The sequence below is a fragment of the Henckelia pumila genome, chromosome 2 (genome assembly GCF_033568475.1).
Source record: "Henckelia pumila isolate YLH828 chromosome 2, ASM3356847v2, whole genome shotgun sequence".
Classification (NCBI taxonomy): domain Eukaryota; kingdom Viridiplantae; phylum Streptophyta; class Magnoliopsida; order Lamiales; family Gesneriaceae; genus Henckelia; species Henckelia pumila.
The window spans coordinates 108,136,651-108,159,361 of record NC_133121.1 but is presented as its reverse complement, the minus strand read 5'-3'; the positions used below and the strand labels follow the sequence as shown (position 1 = coordinate 108,159,361).

The 22,711-nt window shown below is 32.4% G+C and overlaps 2 protein-coding genes and 1 pseudogene across 2 annotated transcripts; 2 read left to right on the top strand and 1 right to left on the bottom strand.

Annotated features, from left to right (window-relative positions):
* Window positions 1–1,262: 1,262 nt before the first annotated feature.
* Window positions 1,263–3,118, bottom strand: LOC140884271 (uncharacterized). The gene is made up of 3 exons (XM_073290980.1): window positions 2,887–3,118; window positions 1,635–1,713; window positions 1,263–1,567 (listed from the first exon to the last, which is right to left on the bottom strand). Exons 1-3 carry the CDS (start codon window positions 3,036–3,038, stop codon window positions 1,502–1,504), a joined length of 297 nt encoding a protein of 98 aa, XP_073147081.1. The 5' UTR covers window positions 3,039–3,118; the 3' UTR covers window positions 1,263–1,501.
* A 2,401-nt stretch (window positions 3,119–5,519) lies between these two features.
* LOC140884717 (UDP-glycosyltransferase 86A1-like) lies at window positions 5,520–7,256 on the top strand (annotated as a pseudogene).
* A 12,893-nt stretch (window positions 7,257–20,149) lies between these two features.
* On the top strand, window positions 20,150–22,130 carry LOC140883621 (UDP-glycosyltransferase 86A1-like). The gene is made up of 2 exons (XM_073290166.1): window positions 20,150–20,725; window positions 21,149–22,130. The coding sequence occupies exons 1-2, from the start codon at window positions 20,176–20,178 to the stop codon at window positions 22,039–22,041; spliced, it is 1,443 nt and encodes a 480-aa protein (XP_073146267.1). The 5' UTR covers window positions 20,150–20,175; the 3' UTR covers window positions 22,042–22,130.
* Window positions 22,131–22,711: the final 581 nt, after the last annotated feature.

Here is a 22,711-nt window from a genome sequence, read left to right as displayed (position 1 = left end):
CATATGTATCTTTCTGAAAATAATGGAGTCTAGAAGACAATTATTTACCGGAATATAATAGAGGTCGAATCACGTACTTATAAATGGAGCCAAATTCCAATGCAAAATAATACATCAATATTTAAAGAATAAAAAATGGTTTTACAATAACGATGTTCTTATCCTAATTATTGTTTTATTTCCCAAAGATGTTTAGTATTAATGGTAAACATGTTGAATTATTTTTTATTTATTTTTTAAAAGCAGTGCGAGTATTGTGCTGTTTAAGGAAATCGTCGATCGATTAATTTAATAATAAATTTATGATATTGTGGATTTTTTTTTTTTTTGAAATTATGATATTGTGGACTTTGAATTCGTTTCTATAAAGAATTTCAGCCGTTTGTTGACTCAGCCTCCATTTGTGATAAAAGCTTGAGAATGGTTCAAATTGGCAAATTCTACTCACGGGGAAAAGGTCAAGAGTGCCATTTTTTCCAAAGTTTGAAAAATCTATTGGGCTCCCATTAATCGGCCCATCTTTTTCTTCACACTATTCCATTTCCTTCGTCAAGAGGACTTTCCTATTTTCTCTTCATATATTCATATAGTTTGGATTATTTTGTCAAGCCCCAAAATATTAACTTGCAACCTAATTCAATCTCAAAAGAAGAGGATCGTTCAAATCCATATATTCAACCTCCAAGAACGTTATCCAACCGATATGGTATAATTACTCACTAACACACTCCTCACGTCCATGAATAAACATTTGGAGCATAGAAACATTAACGACTGATCCACTATGAACAGTCCAACACAATTGTGGCTCTGATCTCTCATGTCATATCAAATCATGGACTGGACTAAGACAACCTCAAAAGCTAGCTCAAAGAGAGAGGATTATCTAATATCATACATGAAACTCACATAAATTTTACACACTAACAATTACTAAGGCTACACCTAAAAAGAGGCCGACCGAAAACGATTGTAGTCGTTGTGAGGAAAATTTTGGTATTTATGTTAATTTTTTCTAATGAAGGATTACTTTTCGTAGTTTAGCAATTATCAAGATAGATAGCTGTTCAAAGGGCCTACAAGTTAGCATTGTACATGGCAGCATTGATTACTGGACCTTACCATGAGATAACTGATGGTTTTGCAAGAGTCTGAATGCTTACATAAATCACCTCTATGGACTATGCAGAAGGTGTGAAGAGGAACCGAAAGGCTGTGCTTTTGCGCACGTCGAAGGAGTAGAAATAACATAAGCCGTCGTGTGATCAGCATAACAAAGCAAATTGCAACTAAACAACATATGAAATAGTCTTTGACAGACAGTAAAAAAGAGGTCACTAGTTTGAACAGCAATCCTTAAAAACAGGAAAGATCATTACGGATGCAACCTTTTACTTTCTTTCTTCACATGTTCTATTTATTTGCACTAGAAAGAGGAGGGATGAGATCAGGGGAATTAAGAAGCTTCCAACCGAATAACTCGAGCCACTGGAAGAGAAAATCAAGGGAAGTAAACTGGCCAGTTGACGTAGTACGAGTCTCGCACTTCTTTGCTCATTTGATTCCACTGTCGAGAAGAAGAGTGAGTGGAACTGACACTAAAGACTTTGAAACTTAAATTTTAGACGGAGTACCTTAAATTTGTAGGGTTGATTCTTTTCCGCTGCTTTTTTCCAGTGGTAGTGCTCAAATAGCATTGCTTTGTCATGCCAACTATGCAACAAAATAAAGATATGTATAAGAACTGGAAAGACATACAATTACAAAAGACATTACAGAAACGAGCATAAAACACGTTACGATCAGGTCTGAGGGACAAAAAATTATAGTAAATGCAACCTAAATCAAGTGACTTTCACGAGTTAAAAAGGAAATTCAAATAACTACATAAAAAACCAATCAAGATTCAGTTCAATAACAAGAAAGAAGCAAACAATTCTTTTTATAGAAGAGTAATTATATAGAAGATAACAAGGGATGTTCACTTTTCCAAAGCAATTTAACATAACTCCCAATCTCTCATAACCGTATGGAGGCAGGCTCACTAGAAAATATCAGGATACATCACTCTCTATAACCTCCATCATGACAATTCCTCTTTGGCAAAGGGTCCTTGCCATATCAAAAATGACTTTGTTTTCCCTTGATCCAAACCTTCAGGAGTATCTCACCACACATACAGCTTATTCTTCGCAATATCAAGTTGTTGCTTTACTACTGGGTATGCGGTCTACATTAAGCTACAGACGAGAAATTTGTAATTTTTGCACATGTATTTATAAACAGAATGCTAGAGTGCTATGTCTAGCAAATAGTGTTAGAACCAGCCTCGCAAATAATAATCCACATGTTCAAGCAGTGACTTGTGGCAAAAACTAAAACCATCAAGTTGAACTGATAACTCTACTTCAAGAGTACGAACACAGCCAAAAGAAAGACATGTTTTGCATAACTGCTTTTGCTCAACAAAAGATGACCGTATCCATGTAAATACTACCAAAAAATTATGATTTAAAGAAAATCTTACCCAATGGACTAAAAAACGCATCATAAAATTCTTCCTCCAACAAAAATCGCAAACTCTCAACATCTATACTTCAGTAACAACACAGAAAGCCTCACATCGACAATTGCATGGTCTAACAAGCATGACCCAAATAATGATATAAAAGATACAAAAAGATAAAAGGCTTCATCAATTTGCTGCAATCCACCCAAACCACAAAGCAGGAATTTCCTCCGCAGGCTTCAAACATAGAACATTCGCAAATCCAATTAGCACAGGGAATTTTATTTAAAATTCAAAAACATTTGAACAACATATCACCCAATTCCACCGAGAAAAATCCCAGAACAGCAAACATAGCTAGGAGAAAAAGGGTTTACTTGAACTGGTTGGAGAGTTGCCACATGTAAGGGTTGAACCAGGTTAGGGCTGAGAAGGCGGCGGACCCGATCCATATGTTCACGAACCGTTCCGGGCCGGAGTGCGGCACACCTTCGTCGCCGCGATATGCGTTGCCAAAGTACTTCTCCATCTCAAAGAACTCACCTTTGGTGCTGGCTGTGTGCTGTGTGCCTGTGTGGTTCGGGCTTATCCGTTTCCAGCAAGAGAATAAGGAGCGGGGTGGGCTGGGGTGAGCCGATCATCAAAATCGAACCTACCGAACCGGAACTAGTAAAGCTAAACAGACCGGTTTTTTTTTCCCAGGTCCAATCGAACCGACCTAATTGCTCCATCAAAATCGAGTCGAACCTCATGAAATTCGGTTTTGTTTTGTTTTAAAATTGAATTCATATACTCCCTCCGTCCCAATTATAGTGTCCACATTTCATTTTTTTTGTTCCAAATATATAGTCATATACCATATTTAGTAATATTTTTTTACACTTTTTTACTAATATACCCCTATTAACTGCACCTTGAAAATTGTGCAATTATTTTTTAATACATTAAATAGGGATAAAATAGGAAGTTTATATAAAATTTACTTTCTCAATAAATTTTTTTTAATTCGTATAAAAACTAAAACAAGACAATATATATGATACGGATGGAGTATCATTTTGAAATTTATTTTTGGCTCAAACCCCAATATTAGCAGCCAGAAAAGCACAGCAGAAATCCAAGTATTAAACCATTAAACAGAAACCTAGTTTCTTTTCATTAAACTAAAAAAAAATTAGAAATTTGTTGAAAAATTCAAAATTAAATTTTAGAAAATGTCTAGGAAAATACATTAGAGCATGTACAAGGATGTGAGGAAGTTAGTGTGGTGAAGTTGATAACTTGATCGCATGATGATATCAGCGTTGATAATTTCATTGTATGTTTTTACAGAGGTGTGGTGATGTTAAAATAATATTTTTTTAATCCATTAAATAATGTTTTTAAAACATAATAAAAAAACACATAAATATAACAAATTAAAAATAAATATAATTACATTTAAAAATTAGATAAAAAATGCACATAAATATAACAAATTAAAAATAATATTTTTAAAACATAAAAACAACATAATTTTAAAAGCATTATATAATATTCCAAAATAAAAAACACACATGAAAAAAAAGATACAAGAATTAAATTTGACACAAGTAAATAAAAGAAAATGAAAAAATGAGTGTATTTATAGAAAATTTCATGGATTTTAAAAAATATAGTCGTTGGTTTTTTTAAAAAGTTTTTTATTAATTATTCTGAATTTTTTTAACAATTTATTTTTAATTAAAATTATTTTTTAAAATTAAAATAATGATTGAGATGATCTGACCATTGATTTCAACAGATCAAATCATCTCAACCGTCCATATTTAAAAAAAATTAAAAACAAGAATTGGTGGGCTTCACCATGGGGAGCCCACCATCTTCATCCAAGGGGCGAGATTTAATTGGGGTCACCCCTTGGGCCTGCTCTTAATCAAACTCGAGTTCAAACAATAATTGATTGCAGGTCTTCATTTCATCCAACACTTGACTTAATTTTTTTGAAATATTAGAGTTATTCATATATTTTTTCTTATCATTATTATATTATATATATATATATATATATATAACATTCATCATCTCATCTCACGAGTCAAATAATTTGTTATGTTGTTTTAGATTAAAAAATGCTACTAAAATGTAACATATATCTTATATGCAATATTAATTAAACTTGAGACATGTATATTATCAAATTTAGTCCGTCTATATAACACCAATCTAATTTTATTTTTATATTCCTCATACTTTAACTAAACAATATGAAGGAGAAAAATATGGAAAAATTTACAACTTTAAAAACATGAAAAATCTTCTTTTCCCATTAATATAGTTTTTTTTTTAATCAATGCCATTGAAATAGCTTGAAAGCCATTATATGAATTTGAAAAACAGCCTTTTAAAAAACAAAAAATTACATAACACACACATCGTATGTATATCGACACTAACGTAATATAATCAGCCGATAATTATATATCATCGAAGGAAGCATACACAATACACATGTAAATATTATGTATATATGTTATACAAATAATATGATGTTTATTTTACGATATTTGGTTTAATTATGATATTATATATAAAATCGGTTTAACAAAATTTAGCAAAATGATATATGTTTCACGTGTATGAAAATTATTAAAATCTTATAGTAAATGGAACATCGATATATTAATCCTTTTGCTTATTGATGACCTATATGGACACGAATTTAAAATTGACTCGTGAAAGCTTTTCTAGCTATGCACCAAATTAAAGAATCGTTCAACCAAAACCTAAGAGAATGAAAACCGGCAATTTTACATGGAAACACGAAATTTGTTTTTTGTTCCTAAAAAACAAAAAAACAAAAAAGAGACACAAAAATCACTTATTAGTCCCCATCGCCGCCGGCCGCAGGTTATAAGCGAAAGGCACGTACGTTGAATGCGAGTCCAAAAAGATTATGGCAAGATTTCCAGTGTGTTTTGTGTGACATCACTTTATGATTCTTTAATCATTATATATCAATCACAAATCATCCTACAATTCAATCAGCAAAAATCATCCGTTAATCCCACAGAAACAGGAATATATCATGGCGGAATTAATCAAGCCTCATGCAATCATCATTCCAGTTCCTTACCAAGGCCATATCAATCCACTCGTCGATCTAGCTATCAATCTCGCCTCCAGAGGCTTCACGCACACGCACAGACGACAACGACGACGACACCGATATCTTCTCCGAGGCTCGTAAATCGGGCCTCGACATCCGATACACGACGATCAGCGATGGTTTTCCCCTGGATTTCAACAGAGACACGAACGTGTTCGAGTTTTGGGAATACATGCTCGAAGGTTTCGTACTTCATGTCGATGAGTTGATTGGAAATATACTAAAATCATGCGATTTACTGGCTTTATACAGACCGTTGTTGATTACGGACACTTTTAATTCATGGCATCCCCAGATTGCGAACAAGTATAACATGGTTAATGTCTCTTTCTGGAAAGAGCCGGCTGTAGTGTTTGCTCTGGAGTATCACTTGGACCATCTGAGAAAAAATGGACACTATCCGCCGCCAAAGGGTACTGTTTCTTGATTTTTTTGTGAAGTGGAACCGCGGTCGCTATCTTCGGTGCGTACTGAGTAAACCCCTGGACTAACGCAATAGCCTGCAAACTATGTTAAACCACATTAGACAAGCTCTGTGTGACAGACTAGTCCAAAAAGGTATTGATAGGAAGAAGCGAACTCCTAACCTCTGGCCAAGAGTTCACCTACTTCACCAAGTTAAAAACATTGTTTCTTGAATTCTTTCCCCTGCTTATGCTTTTCCTTCCTGATTGCTAATTTTAATCTTTTTTCTTTCCAGAGAAGAGTGAAGACACTATAATAACATACGTCCCGGGAGTCGACCCCATCAGCACAAAGGATTTGATGTCATTTCTCCACGAAACGGACATAACAGTGGTGCACACGATCGTGTTCCGAGCATTTGAGCGAGTTGAAAATGCAGATTTCGTTCTGTTAAACACAGTCGAAGAACTAGAACCCAAAACTGTGCCAGCACTCGACCAAATCCTGCCCATTTACGCAATCGGCCCCGTGAATTTCTCCACGAGAGACATCAAGATCTCCAAGGCCCTGTTACAGCAGACAGAGTGCACGGAATGGCTACAATCCAAGCCTCCCTCCTCTGTTCTATACGTCTCATTCGGCAGCTTAGCTCAGACGACTAAGCATGTGATCGAAGAAATAGCACACGGGCTTCTGCTCGCGGACGTAAACTTCATTTGGGTCGTTCGAAAAAATATCGCCATAGATTCTGATGCTACGGACGTGCTCCCTAGCGGGTTCGAGGAGAAAGTGAAGGAGAAGGGATTGATCGTGCCATGGTGCGATCAAGATTCCGTGCTGTCCGACCCCGGGATCGGAGGATTTTTGACGCATTGTGGGTGGAATTCTGTGCTGGAGAGTATGTGGCATGGTGTCCCGATGATATGTTATCCGTTTCTATATGATCAGCCTACGAATCGGAAATTGGTGGTGGATGATTGGAAGATTGGGATCAATCTTTGCGACGGCGAATCTGTGACGAGAGATGAAGTTGCGGGGAAGATAAAGAGGTTGATGTGTGGGGAATTCAGTGAGGAGAGCAAGAAAGTGAGTAATGTGCTGCGGGATTCTGTGGATGCTGATGGCGGCTCTTCGAAGAAGAATCTTGTGCGTTTTGTGGAGGATTTGAAGGCTAAAATCCATGCTCGTAACTAGTTAATTTGATTACTTGTGAGAGGATTCGATAAAATTGATGATATAATCAATATATAGCTCTATGTTCATTAATGGTTCAACGTCATTTCATATTTATCTTATGAAAGAAAATAAATAATAATAATGAATTTGTTTTCCCTTTGAAATAATTGTAATTGTATAAATGGAGGGTTATTATAAGAAACCATACATGTAGGGGTGGAATCAGGGGTGAGCAAAATTTCGGTTAAACCGAATTAATCGATCGAATCGTATCAATTTGGAAATTCGATTTGGTTAATTTGAAAATTCGATTTTTATGTTAGAAAATTTCGGTTAAATCGGTTAATTCAGTTTGGTTTTCGATTTTTTTATTTTGCCTTATATATAATTTATTATATATTTTTAATGGGTTTATATTTAATATTTTACTTAATTTTTCATATTTTAATTTTTTAAGCTTAATATATTTTTATAATTATAAAAAAACCATATTTAAATTATTAATTTTATAAAAAATTTATTTTTTTAAAAAAAATCGGTTAATTCGGTCAACAAATTTTTAATTTGGTTCGGTTAAATCGATTTTAATATAAAAAATTTGGTTAATTCGGTTCGGTTTTTGACCGAAGTAACCGAATGCTCACCCCAAGGTGGGGACCCACCCCGTAAACCCACTACCCAACTTCCGTCACGAAAAGAATCGGAAATTTTTTTTTCTTTCGATCACGTACTCGAAACATTTTGGGACCCGACTATTCGGGATCCCGTCGGATAGGGAGAGAAATCCCGAATTATAAAAAAAAATGTGATTATTTTATTAAATATACTATTTATAAACTTATATTTATAAATAAAAATAAATATTTAACTTAAAACATATAATATTAAAATATTTTGGATAATGTTTCAAGGTTTTGTTAAGAAAAAAAATGTATCGGATAATTATTAATAAAATATTCGGATACAATTATTAATAAATTTTGTTAAATAGATTGTCAAATTAACCTCTTGAGCCTTGTTCTATATATTTGTTCTAATTAGATAATTATAAATATGAATTAATTAAATTATTAATTTTTTTAAAAAATACACAAAATAAAATGTCATTTCGTGATTTTACAATGTTATCGTCCCAACAATAAAAATTAGGCGAATTTAGTCCACAATTAAGTGTTTTATGAGTTGAAACATAATAATATTTAGCTTATTATATTATTTCGGAACGGGTCGGGAATCCCGTCGGGATAAGGTTTTATTCCCTATCCCTCTCCCGATATTAATCAGGATGGGAAAATCCCAAAAGTTCGGGTCGGAAAAATTTCGGGTTGGAATTTTTTGGGGCGGGAATATGATGGAATTCGGGAAGGCTCGAGATTTCGGGAATTTTTACCACCCTTATTCACATGCAATAAAATATTACTACTCAGAAATTAAATTTTTTTTTACATATCATTCATTTTGGTTTCTTGATAATATTAATGATATTTATATAAAAAAATGTGATCTTGTATATGAAAAAAATATTTTGTTTTTTCCATGATAACATACCTTGTTTTAGAAGAAATATCCGATAACAAGCTTGCAACTTCCTTGAAGACATTCTTCAGAATCTGAGAGCCTTGTGTATTAGGGGATTTTTGGGTATATAAACTAATCAACATTTTTTTAAAAAAAAAAATGAATTTCCCAAGTGATATGAAATGCATTTGGGGAGATCATTTTTTTTAAAAAAAAATGTTGACTTTTTTTGTAATGGATTGGGCTGGCCAAGCCATTTTTGCACTCATGGTCTTCTCCCCTTAGTGGGGAGTTTTTGCCTTCCCCAGGAATTGAACCTTGTACCCCAGGCTTAAATACAAAGTTTTATGATTCCTGGTACCTTTTTTTGTAACGACCCACGTCCTTCCACCGCATCCCTCCCCAACCTATAACATGGGCTCGGACCGCATGGTTCGACGGGCATCGCACTCATGAACTCCCCACTCCTGGCAGTGGGTTTTTGCCCTCCCCAGGGATAGAAACTTGCACCTTCAGTCTTAAGTACAAGTTCTTATCATCCCTGGTACTAATTGAGCTAGTAAAAAAAATCAGCATAAGTGTTTTTTTTTTTCAATTGGGCTTCCAGAGAGTGTTTATGAATTTATGCCCTTAATTATTTGCCTTATTTAAAGTGAGAATTTTTTTTTTTGGAAATTATATTTTTTCTATCGAAACTAAAATTTAAAAAAACAAAAAAAGACAAATTAAGGAACCCAAAAATTTATTTTCTGCCGGGTACTTGTTTTAAACAAGTCAAATGAGTCAGCTGCTTGGCAGCTTTGATCCTGGTCAACTTTCACAAAAGTATTTTTAAATCGAGTTATTTGTACCAAACACCCCTGTGAAATATTGAAAATGCACACTTTTCTCCTGTGAAATTTTAATAGGCATCTTCAACCCTGACCTTTTAAAAAATTAGCACACTCGCCCTTCAGATGACTGATTGTTGCGCACGCACCCTTCATGCAATTGGGTAAAGATTTTGATATTTTTTTGCACCAAATACCCCTGTGAAATATTAAAAATGCATATTTGACCTCTGTGAAAATAATTTTTAAATCTATTCAACCCATAATACACAATTTTTATTAAAATCTAATTATAAAATATTTAGAAAACACTTTTTGTTTTATTAATTTTATTTTTAATTTTAAATTTATTATGATTATATAATTATTTTCTAAAAAATATTATTATTTTATCTTGTTATCATTATTTTATTAAATTTTCTTCTTGTTTCCAACTTCTCAATTAAAAATGCATTCATAAACGAGATTTTAATACCTAAAAGTACCAAAATATTAAATCAAAATGATAATTTCATGCATATTACTTTTCAATTTAAGATTATAGATTTTTGAACCAAAATCTAATTTTTTTTAAAATGCATTGCAGAATTTGCATTAAATAATAATACACAATATTTATTAAGATCTAATTATAAAATATTTTTCTAACATTTTTAATTTTATTTAATTTATTTTTAAATTTAAATTTTTAATTAATTTATTTTTTAAAAAAATTACTACTTTATCTCGTTATCATTATTTTATCAAATCACTCCGTGTTTTCAACTTTTTCATTAAACATGATTCATAAATAAGGATTTAAATATCTAAAAATACCAAAATATTTAACCAAATGATAAGTTCATGAATGTTACTTTTTCGATTTAAAAGTATATAAGCATGTTATTTTTTTATTATTTATTACAAATTATGCAATACATATTTTCGAAAAATTTAAATTTTGATTCAATAATATATAGTTTTAAACCGAAAAAACATTATGCTTGAACTTATCGGTTTAGTTCAATATTTTGGTACTTGAAATTATTTAAATATTTTTTTATGAATGCACATTTAATGGAAAAGTGAAAAAAAAGAAAAAGTTTAATAAAATAATGATAACAAAATAAAATAATAATATTTTTTAGAAATAATTATGTAATCATAATAAATTTTAAAAAAATAAAATTAATAAAACAAAAAGTGTTTGCTAAATATTTTATAATTAGATTTTAATAAAAATTGTGTGTTATGGGTTGAATAGATTTTAAAATTATTTTCACATGGATCAAATATGCATTTTTAATATGGACAACTTGGAAATAGGTACCCAAACCAAACAAAAATTTGAGTTTAGTACCTAGAGTTGCATTTTCCAAAAATACCCTTGTCGTTATTTTAATCATTTTTTTTTCTTGAATTATCAAATGTGGAATCAGATTCAAAATCTGATTTACTTGATTCATCAAGATAATAAATATTTTCATCGTCGGATGAAAATTCAATTGTTTCTACTTGATAGAATCCAATAGTATATATTTCTTCAAGAAGTTTAACTTTATTGTTCTTTTCGTTTCGTTTTGGACATTCATTCGCATAATGTCCTTCTTCGTTGCACAACCAACATGTGCAATTCTTTCCTTTACCCTTTGGGCAATGTGGTTTTTTGTTATCAAATTTTTTATAAAATTTTCTTTTATAAGATTTTCTGAAGAAATTCCTTTTAAATTTCTTTTTCTTATAGGGAATAAATTTTCTATTAAAAGATTTATAAAGTTTATTAAATTTATTCTGTTTCTGTCGTTTTAAATGTTTGTGTGACATGTTTGTTTTGCAACCGTATTCCTTTACTGTAAATTCCATTTTGTCACAACAAAGTTTATTGTTTTGTTTTTAAGATCTGGATATTCTTTTATTTAATGTTACTTCATGACATTTCTTTGTTATAACATCTTTAATGAATTTAATAGCTCCTCCTAGTGTTTTGGCATAAGCGCTAGTTAAGAATTCATCTTTACTATTTATTGGTATATTAGGTATTTTATTAAAAATACTTAATTTATAATGTTTTTTTTATCATCTATTAACTGATAATAGTTTGTTTCATAATCACATATAAATTCTACTAGATAACATAAATTGCATAGTTTAATATTATCTAGAATAAAAATTGCTCTATTTTGTTCTATGTTCTTAGCTACCAGATTAGCATCATTATTAGAAACTCCTAAAAATTCTTGATACAAGACATCAACAAATAGTTCGAAATATCGATGTCCTGTCATTCCTTGTGGTAGATTAGTAATTACTAGGTTTTCAGCCCAAGTTCTTACTGCTCCTACCAATGTCATTTTTATCATCCCATGAGTTAAAATGTGACGCCCGGGGCTGAAGAGGCAGAGAGTGATCGCCGGTGCCAAGAGGTTGCACGGACAATGAGCGGCTCCTGGTAGGATTCTAGGCGGAGGGAGACATGAATGAACCGATCCCGTGCCGAAATGAGAGGGGATTCTGAGACTGTGTAGGTATGGGACTACATAGTTGAGGAGGGCTTAAAAGATTTCATATGCACTGCTCATATCAAAAATATGCATCTTTTTTTCGGAAGCTCATCACATAAGAACTCCAAAGTTAAGCGTGCTTGACTTGGGGCAATTATAGGATGGGTGACCCCCTGGAAAGTTTTCCAGGGTGCGTGTGAGTGAGGACATAAGCACGCTGAAAAGACCCGTCTTGATACAGTGGGCCATTACAAATGGTATCAAAGCCGACCTCTCTTAGTACGGTATGGTTCGGGGACGAACCAAGCGGAAGCTGGTGGGCATGTGACGCCCGGGGCTGAAGAGGCAGGGAGTGATCGCCGATGCCAAGAGGTTGCACGGACAATGAGCGGCTCCTGGTAGGATTCTAGGCGGAGGGAGACATGAATGAACCGATCCCGTGCCGGAATGAGAGGGGATTCTGAGACTGTGTAGGTATGGGACTACATAGTTGAGGAGGGCTTAAAAGATTTCATATGTACTGCTCATATCAAGAAGGTGCATCTTCTTTTCGGAAGCTCATCACATAAGAACTCCAAAGTTAAGCGTGCTTGACTTGGGGCAATTATAGGATGGGTGACCCCCTGGGAAGTTTTCCAGGGTGCGTGTAAGTGAGGACATAAGCACGCTGAAAAGACCCGTCTTGATACAATGGGCCATTACATAAAACTTGAATATTCTCACTTTTGTCTAATAATGGTGTTAACTGAATTTGTACTGATAGTTCATTTGCCAAATGATCTATCTTTGATTTTCTTTCTTTAGTTGTTGAACAACCTAAATCTAAAATATTTTGTTTCACAAATCCTGATGTTTTTGATTCTCTAAGAATGTCTCTAATATCTTTATAAGATCCAGAGTATTGGTCTCTGTTGTATTTAAATTCTTCATCATCTCTTCCACCACTACCTTCTACATTTGTTCGTAGATTTAATTGTGGTCTAGAATCATCTTTAGACTCTAATTCTGAAATATCCATATCTCTGTATTGTTCTTATTCCTGATGTGAATGATATAATTCTTCTGTATTTACTCTTATTTGTTCAGATTCCGATGAGTATGTTTCACTAAACATCTCCATACTTATGTTTGTCATAACTAAGGGGATTTCTATACCATGATTCAATTTTGAATGGTGGTTCTTCTTCCATTTTCCTTTTTCCTTTATCTATTGGAAGAACTTCCTTAAGATAGTTTAATATTTCATTACTATGTCTTTCTTGTTCAATTATTAATCTAGTCGTTGCTAAATCAATATATTCTTTGAAATTCTTCTCTAATTCTTGTATTGATAGATTGATCTTATTGATATTATTTTCTAAATCTCCTAGATCTTTTTCTAATTTTATTAAGGACGTCATTGCGATGAGGTTGATTCATTAACAATAGCTTGTTTAATTTTAAGAATATTTTGATTCATGGTTCCAATCTTTTCAAGAATATCTTCATCATTTCTAGCAAATGATAATGATCTTCTTGGTACAGACTGTTTTGTGATTTGGAGGTCATCTGAACTCCATCTTTTATAGGGATTTATTTCTTCAATAAATGCTTTTCGAGGGTGTTCAATTCTTGTAATATTTTCAAACATTATTTCAACAGAAATAGTTGGTTTTGTTGAAATTATTCCTGTTTGAGATTTATTACTTATTGCTAAACCGACAACATAGTTTATATTGATCGGATGGTTTCCTGTTAACATAAGATTATTTCTATAAAAGTAATAATCTAATGTTAAAACGTCATTTATGTTTTTATCAAAAAGAGATATATTGTATTGTGGATAAATACAAAATTTCATCTTTTTGTAACATAAGTTTCCTTCAATTTTTCCAAGGATAGAATCCTCAAAATTACGTATCCTTTTGTCACGAACTGTGATTTCAATTGGTGTATATATTCCTTCTCGGTAGTGAGCTGATACTATTATTTCGATTCCTCCAATGTGAACATATTTCAGTTCAGATCGTTCTTTTTCACTGGCTTTTGCCATGATGGTATCAATATCTTGAGTTGTTAATAACTTCAGAGTATTAGACCTTAATTCATTATTTATTTTACAAGATCGTTCTTTTGTACGAATCGAATAATAAATTAAATTTTTTTTGGGATTAATAAAATTTGAAATCTTGCTTAATATTCCTGGTTGGTCTATTAGATTTATTTTTGAATTAAAAAACCATTTTTTGTATCTCAGCAAACTTATTCTGATTAAATATAATATTCAAATTATACTCTTGGTTCTCTTCAGATTCATCAATCTGACTATTATGATTTGGAATTGTTATTTCTGTCATTTTAACAGATGATAGAACTTCTTAATTTTCTTAAGGCTATTAAAAGCCTTTTTGTTGAATCTATCTGTTCTAATAAATTCTAAAAATCTTCGAAACTATTAATTGAAGATTGACAATTTTTAAGATGTTTCAAATTGTTTTCACAATTTTCTATATCAAAATTTATATTTTGAGAATATAAATTAAAGATATTCATTTTCGTATTTTCATACATTTTCCATTTAGTAAAAATTGTTACTTTTATTATTTTGTTTTTGTTGATCGGATTTTGATAACAAAGTTTGTTCTTATTCATAACATATTGTTATGTCTTCAATTTCATCGTTTTCAGAAATTTGAATTATCATTTTCCAGTTGCTTGAAAAATGTTCTTTTTTATGATTTTTGAAATAAAAGGTTTGGAGATCTTTTATTTTATTCCATAATTGATCTATTTGACGTAAATCTTTTAGTAAGATTATTTTATCAAATAAATTTTTAATCTCAATTTCTAAAGTTAATCCAGGCATTAATAATCTGCTTTAATTAACCGCTCTGATACCAGGTTGCGGAATTCTTCAAATTCTTATGAATTTTCTCATTCATTGCTTTACAGATCTGATTCATTTATAACAGATAAATGTTTTCAGATTAGTTTGGTTCCATTCATGGGTTATAATTACAACTTTTAGTTGATAAATTGATTCGAATATGGTTAAATCAGAAGTATTTAAACGATATTCATGAAATGTATCATATTCATGATCATCTTTTATTTCAAAACAGTTTTTTATTATCAATCTTTCATTTCTTATGAAGGATGATGACATGATTAACGTATTTTGAATATTTCTTTGAATTAAGGGTTGCAGGAGATTTAGAAAGGTTACCTTGTTTGAATGAATCTTGGTTTTGAGCAGAAGCCAAATCCTTGCTTTCCCTTAACGATCACTTGATCAACTGGTACTTGCTCTATGGATCTCCAGGTTTACTCTAACCATGAATCTTCAATGGTTGGTTTTCAACCTTATCCTCCTTACGCCCTGCTTGTTTAGTTATTAGCCATAAGAATTATTTTTGTTTCTGATTTTATGTTTCTTAGTTTCTGATAGTTTTCATACGTCTTGTATGAACCAGATTGCAAGAAACTTTAGAAGAGAGAGATACTCAAACTTTGCCTTTTTCTTTTATTTACAGCACAAAACATCTCCTTTTATAGGCGTGGAGAAACATATACATAATAAAAGAAAAGAGGGGGACCACCCGACACTACATAATGGAAAACAGCTCATTTTACATCTGAGTGGATGCCTTTAACATGTGGTGTGGTCCACGATTTCATTTGTTTTTACATTGTGTCACTTTTTGAATCACTAGTACATTCGGACCATTTCTTTATTGGTTTGTCTTCTTTGACAGCTGCTTCTTCTGTCTGAATGGTTTGGCAATGTCCACATTTGTGAGTGGAAATCATTGTTCTTAGTCTTTGACATAGCATTTGTTGGGTTTCTCGGATCATGTCAACTCTTGCTTCATAGATTGGAGCTTCGAATTGAGCTAACATGACTTGTTCTTTCTTTTGGATTGTCTCCTTGTGTCCAGTGGTTAATAAAATTTTACTGGTTGCAAAATTTATTTTAACCTTTGAGTTTCCATCAATCTTTCCTGTCTTTGAGATCATGTCAATCAATGTCTTTATTCTTATCTCAGGAAGTGTTGAGATATACATTACTGGTTTCTCTTCATTTGATCATTCGAATAAGAACTTGTCTTTTTGTTTTCGACATTGAATATATACCATTGGTTGATAGAATTTTTTATCATCCCAATCTGGAAGGGTTGAGTGAATACTCAATATTAATACTGGATCGTCTTTAAAGACTGCTTTCTTGAACTGGATGATACTATTTCTCAACTGATATGGAAATAGTTATATTTCTTGATTGTTGAGACTGACTTCCAATCCACTTAATAATCCATTTGAAAAGAATCTTGCGACTTCATGCGCTGGAGCACCTTGCAGTGTTCTTGCTCTTGATATGCTCTGTGTGTCACAAGTTTGTAGCCAAGATTCTGCAGATGGTTTGGCTATTCTTAAATAGTTTAGTATTTCAAAGAATTCGGTCTTGAGTTTTTCTGAAAAATTTGTTTTTTCAAAAATTGGTTTTTGTGGTCGCAAATTGACCATCTTTCTTTCTCTTGCTTCAAGGGCACTTTTAAAGGTCTTTTTTTTTTTTTTTTTCATTTTTCTCGGTGTTAGCTGTGACCACCGGTTCTTTCTTCTTTTCTTTTTCTTGGTTATCAGTGTTGGTTGTGACCACTGACTATTTTTCATTCATCTCCATTATTTTGTTAAATGGAATTGCTAACTTGATTGAAGTTTTTGGTGAGGATGATGATGATGATGTTGTCATCTTTTCTTTAATCCTCTGAATTTTTCCTTTTATATTCTTTTTTCTTTGTTGAAGAATATGAATTTCTTCATCTATATCAATCAATTGTTCTTCTAATTGATTTAATTGTTCCATCCTGCACAATAAAACATATATATATATATATATATATATATATATATATATAAATGGTTAGAAATTTAAATCTTTTTCGTGAGTAACTCGGATAGTTTTATTATGCGTATCATTGCATTTATGAAATTCTTTTGCAAGAATTGAATCAATCTTCATAAATGAGATTGATTGTCTTTACTCATAGAGTAATTCATGTTTCTGAATATAAATCTCATTTTTATCAATTTATATTTTCCATGCTTTCTGAGGCATGTTTGGATGACTGAAAGTCATAAAATAATTCATGTCTCTGATATTCCCCATGCTTTCTAAGGCATGTTCGGATGACTCGTGGTCATTTTTTGGATCACTTAGGATCTCTTTTGTTATTCCGTTACTACGGATAGTATAATTTGGATAAAGTTCTCTGGTTAATGCGTCGGGTAATGAATTATTCGTTCCTTTGACATGTTGGATCTCGAACTGATAATGGTTCAATTCCAATTGACATCTAATTAGACTTGCTGCATTTCTCCCTGCATTTCTTGATATTTTTCTTGTCTTGAAATATGTTAAATTCATATTATCTGTTCTTACTAAAAATGGTTTAGGAATAAGATAAATTTTATAAGTCCTAATTGTGAATATTAAAGCTAATAATTCTTTTTCATTTGAATGATAATTTAATTGTGCACCTTGAAAAGTTCCTGATGTATAATTGCATAATTCTTCATTATTTCTAGTAGCTGTTTTAGTAAGTTCTTCTAAATTTTTTTCTCCTGTATAAGCTTTTAAACATGCTCCCCAGTATTCATCTGAAGCGTCTGTTTCAATTATTATTATATCTTTATTGGAAAAAAAATATAACTCAGGAAGATTACTAATTATTTTCTTTTTAATAGTATTTAAATAATTAGTATCTTCTTTAGACCATTTCCACTTGTAGTCTTGTTTAAGTTTTACCTGAAGAGGTTTTTTGATTTCTGCAAGTTTCTTAATGTAATTTCTAGAATAAGTTAATAATCCTAAAAATCTTCTTAATTGATCTTTATCCTTGATTTCACTAGGAAAATCGTGAATTTTCTTAAGTATATGCTGTTGTAAATAATGTTTTCCATCTTCTATTTGTAATCCTAAATAATTTATTTTTGTTTTAAACAATTGTGCTTTCTTTTCAGAAAGTATAATTCTATCTAAACACAACAAAAATCTAGTGTCATGATGTCTTTATAATGTTGATCTAGTGTTTTTGAATAAATTAATATGTCATCTATATAAACACAACAAAAATCTACATATGATTTAAAAGATTCATCCATATATCTTTGAAAGATACCTGGTGCTTGTTTAAGTCCGAAAGGTAATACAGTCCATTGATACTGTCCTTTTGGATAACTGAATGATGTAAGTAATTGTGTTTGTGGTTCTAGCTGAATTTGCCAGATTCCTGATTTACAATCTAAACTGGAGAAATATTTCATTCCTCCTATATAAGATAGTAAATCATTCTTGTTTGGGATGTAATATCCATCCATAATTGTTGCATTATTCATTTTTCGATAATCAATTACCATTATTTTCTTATCAATTTCTTTCTTACTGACATAAAAGACTGGTGAAGAGTGTGGACTCTTTCTTGGGATGATTATCTTAAGTTTTAGTAATTCTTGAACCTCTTTTTCGAATATTTTTACATCATCCATGTTGCATCTTCTTGGTGCTTCACGGATTGTGATATTAGGGTCTTTAAGTTTTATTGAAGCAATGAATTGTTTTATTTTCTTAATTTTGTCCTGAGGATTTTCAGAACAAATATCATGAAATTTTTTCATGATTTCTTTTTCATGATTAATTGTTAAAATATTTTCTATTTTTAGTTCTATTGGATTTGTATTTCGTTTATGAAAATTCTTTGTAAATCATTCATTTCCTACACGAAATGCTGTTCGTATTTTAGGAATATAAATCATTGATGATCCTTTGTTTAAAGTTATGTAATTTTCAAATTGTGTAAAGGGAAGATATTCTCTTAAAAAGTTATTTTCTATTATAATGTCCATTCCTGATTCTATTTGATATATAATGGGTATTACAAATTTTGTTTCTTCTATTTCTATTTTTAATTTTTCTGCTACTGTATTAAGCATGATTATTGATCCATCTCCTATTCGAACTTTTAATCCTTTGTCGTATTTCTTCCAATAATGAGTTGGGAGTATGTGTTTACTTGCTAGACACATACTTGCTCATGTATCAACATAAGCATGTATATGATATGATTTATGTTCTTTGATTTTAATTTGAATTTTTATATAAATACTATTTGGATTTGTTTTGTTTTTAATATCCATTATCTCACCTTTTTTTTTTTTAGTGATTTATTAGGATTTTTAATAGATAAGGGTAGAATTGGTATTTTTAAACAAAATTTTCTCTCTCCAGGGAGTAGAAAATAAGTTTTAATGGGTTAGGTATTAAAATGTAAGATGAAAATAGGTTTGGGTATGAATTTATAATTTACCCTTTTAATATTTCACAGGGGTATTTGATGCAAAAAAATATCAAAATCTTTGCCCAGTCTCATGAGGGGCGCGTGCGCAACAATCACTCATCTGAAGGGGCGAGTGTGCTAATTTTTTAAAAGGTTAGAGTTGAAAATGCCTATTAAAATTTCACAAGGGAAAAATGTGTATTTTCAATGTTTTACAGGGTGTTTGGTGCAAATAACTCCTTTTAAATCACACAATTACAATAGTATATTTTTGGCTTTTTGCGCTTGTATTTAAATTATGAAATCGAGACGAGAAAAAGTAGCGAAGCTGTTGAAGAATTTCGTAAATTTAAAAAGGATTTAATGATAAACTCCAAGGCACGTTTTAAACGCTATCTTTTAAAAGATGTTTTTAAGATTCTCTCAGGATACAACGGAGATAATAATCTAATTCAAGACCTTTGAATCTGATGATGCACCTCTATTTATAGAGAATGAAAAGACGTATCTGAACGAGTGTGACTCTTAGTCAAACAATGTATCCAGGTCGATTCCCGTAATTTTCGCAACAAAAATCTTTATTCGTCATCGACAACAAAATTTCTGAAAATATTTTGAAAAATATTCTAACAGATTTATTCCAATAAAAAAACAGAAAAGAAAAGAAAAGATGAGAGAAGATAAGATGATAGCGACTCGTGGGATCATTTCATTCGTTAATCAATATATAGCAATCACGCACAATTCATCATAAAATATAATAAACACCAAAAAAAGAAACAAACATTTTAGAAAAATGGCCGAAACACCTGAAATCAGGCCTCATGCAATCATGATTCCAGCCCCTTATCAAGGCCATATCAACCCCCTAGTCGATCTAGCTCTCAATCTTGCTTCCAGAGGCTTCACAATCACATTTGTCAACACAAAATTCATCCACCACTTGTTATCAAAATCCCACAAAAATCTTTCCGACAACAACAATGATACAGACACAGATATGTTCTCGGAGGCTCGAAAATCGGGCCTAGACATTCGATACACGACGATCAGCGATGGTTTTCCTCTGGATTTCGATAGAGACACAAACGTATTCGAGTTCTGGGAATACTTGCTCGATGGTTTCATAGTTCACGTCGATGAATTGATGGAAAATATGGTAAAATCATCGTGCCAACACATGAAACCTTTCTTGATTGCGGACACTTTTTGTACATGGCATGCCAAGATTGCGAACAAGTATAATATGGTGGATGTTTCTTTCTGGACAGAGCCGGCTTTAATGTTTGCTCTGGATTATCACTTGGACCTTCTGCGAAAAAATGGACACTATCCGCCGCCAAAGGGTACTGTTTAATTTCTTTAATTCCCCACTCCGTATGTTTTTTTCCTTATATTCATGTCTGATTTTAGAAAGTGTCGATGCTACCCCACTGGTTAGTGACGGTTTGGTTAGTGACGGTTTATATTTTATGCAAATGAGATGTTCACATGCACTTTCTTTTTTGATTTTATTATGACAATTGGGATAATGTAATGAAATAAGTAGGTTCGTTTGGTTCAAGTTTCTTGATTTTGGTTTTCTGGGACCAAACTGACTTTGTACTGAGAGATAATGTTTTTCTTGGTTCAGTACGTAGCTTGATTAATTCTGGGTTTTAGTCGATGAGAGTTTTCAAAGTTTGAATTTTGATACATCACCTTTTAATTTTCGATTTGATTCAAAATATGGAATAAATAAATTTGGACGACTATGTTTTTTTTTTCAGAGGACACGATAACATACGTGCCGGGAGTGGATCCGATCAGCACAAAGGACTTGATGACATTTCTCCACGAATCGGACATAACAATGGAGCACAAGGTGGTGTTCCGAGCAATGGAGGAGATCGAACATGCAGATTTCATTCTGCTAAACACAGTTGAAGAATTAGAACCCAAAACTGTGCCAGCCCTCACCCAAATCCTCCCCACTTACGCAATCGGCCCCGTGAATCTTTACACGAGAAACTTCAAAATCTCCAAAAGCCTAACACAAGAAACAGAATGCACCGAATGGCTCCGATCCAAGCCTCCTTCCTCGGTTCTATACGTCTCCTTCGGCAGCTTTGCTCACTTGAAAGGTAACCAAGTGATGGAAGAAATAGCTCACGGGCTTCTGCTCGCGGACGTAAACTTCATTTGGGTCGTCAGAAAAAATATCATCATAGGTTCTGATGATGCTACGGACCTGCTCCCTGGTGGGTTCGAGGAGAAAGTGAAGGGGAAGGGATTGATCGTGCCGTGGTGCGATCAAGATTCCGTGCTGTCCGACCCCGGGATCGGGGGTTTTTTGACGCATTGCGGGTGGAACTCTGTGATGGAGAGTATGTGTCATGGTGTCCCGATGATATGTTTCCCGTTGCTCCATGATCAGCCCACGAACAGGAAACTGGTGGTGGATGATTGGAAGATTGGGATCAATCTTTGCGACGGCGAATCCGTGACGAGAGATGAAGTTGCGGGGAAGATAAAGAGGTTGATGTGTACTGGGGGATTCAGGGACGAGAGCAAGAAAGTGAGGGATGTGCTGTGGGATTCTTTGGATGCTGCTGCTGGCGGCTCTTCGGACAGGGATCTTGCGCGGTTTTTGGAGGATTTGAGGGCTAAAATCCATGCATAGTTTCGGGGTGTTTCAAATTTACGAATTTCGATTATAATTTTACCGTTTGATACATGAGATGAATGTGAGATGAAACACAAATTTTTACTCATCTCATGTTTCTCTTATTTTTTTGTTAACCTAATGATATCTCATGGCCCGATATGACATTAGATATATATGCTTGATGACAAATACCTCTCAACCCATGGTATTAGTTGATGATGAGTGCCATATAAGTGAAATTGTGTGAAATTGACAATGATAATTAAGAGAATAAACACAATAATCCTAAAAAATAAAAAACATATAAACAACATATTATTCATATCTATGTCTTGCATATTCACATCTCATCATGTTTTTATTCATCTATCGAACATCTCATCCATGATATCAAACGGTATCTTAGTGTTGACAATGAAAATGGAGAAATTTTAATTCATTATTTGATTATTTACATATTAGTTTGGTGGATTAAAATGGATTCCAAATGAACACTTTATTGGATGAACTTAAAAATCTATCATGATTATCATGAGATACTATATATAAAAAAAATGGATTTGATGTTTATGGTGGTATTTTTCTAAACAACAAAAATATATTTAAAATTTATGGATTTGAAATACTTTCATCCAAGCGCAACATTAAGTTCATAATTATTTGAATCGTGAGACGAGAGAAGACA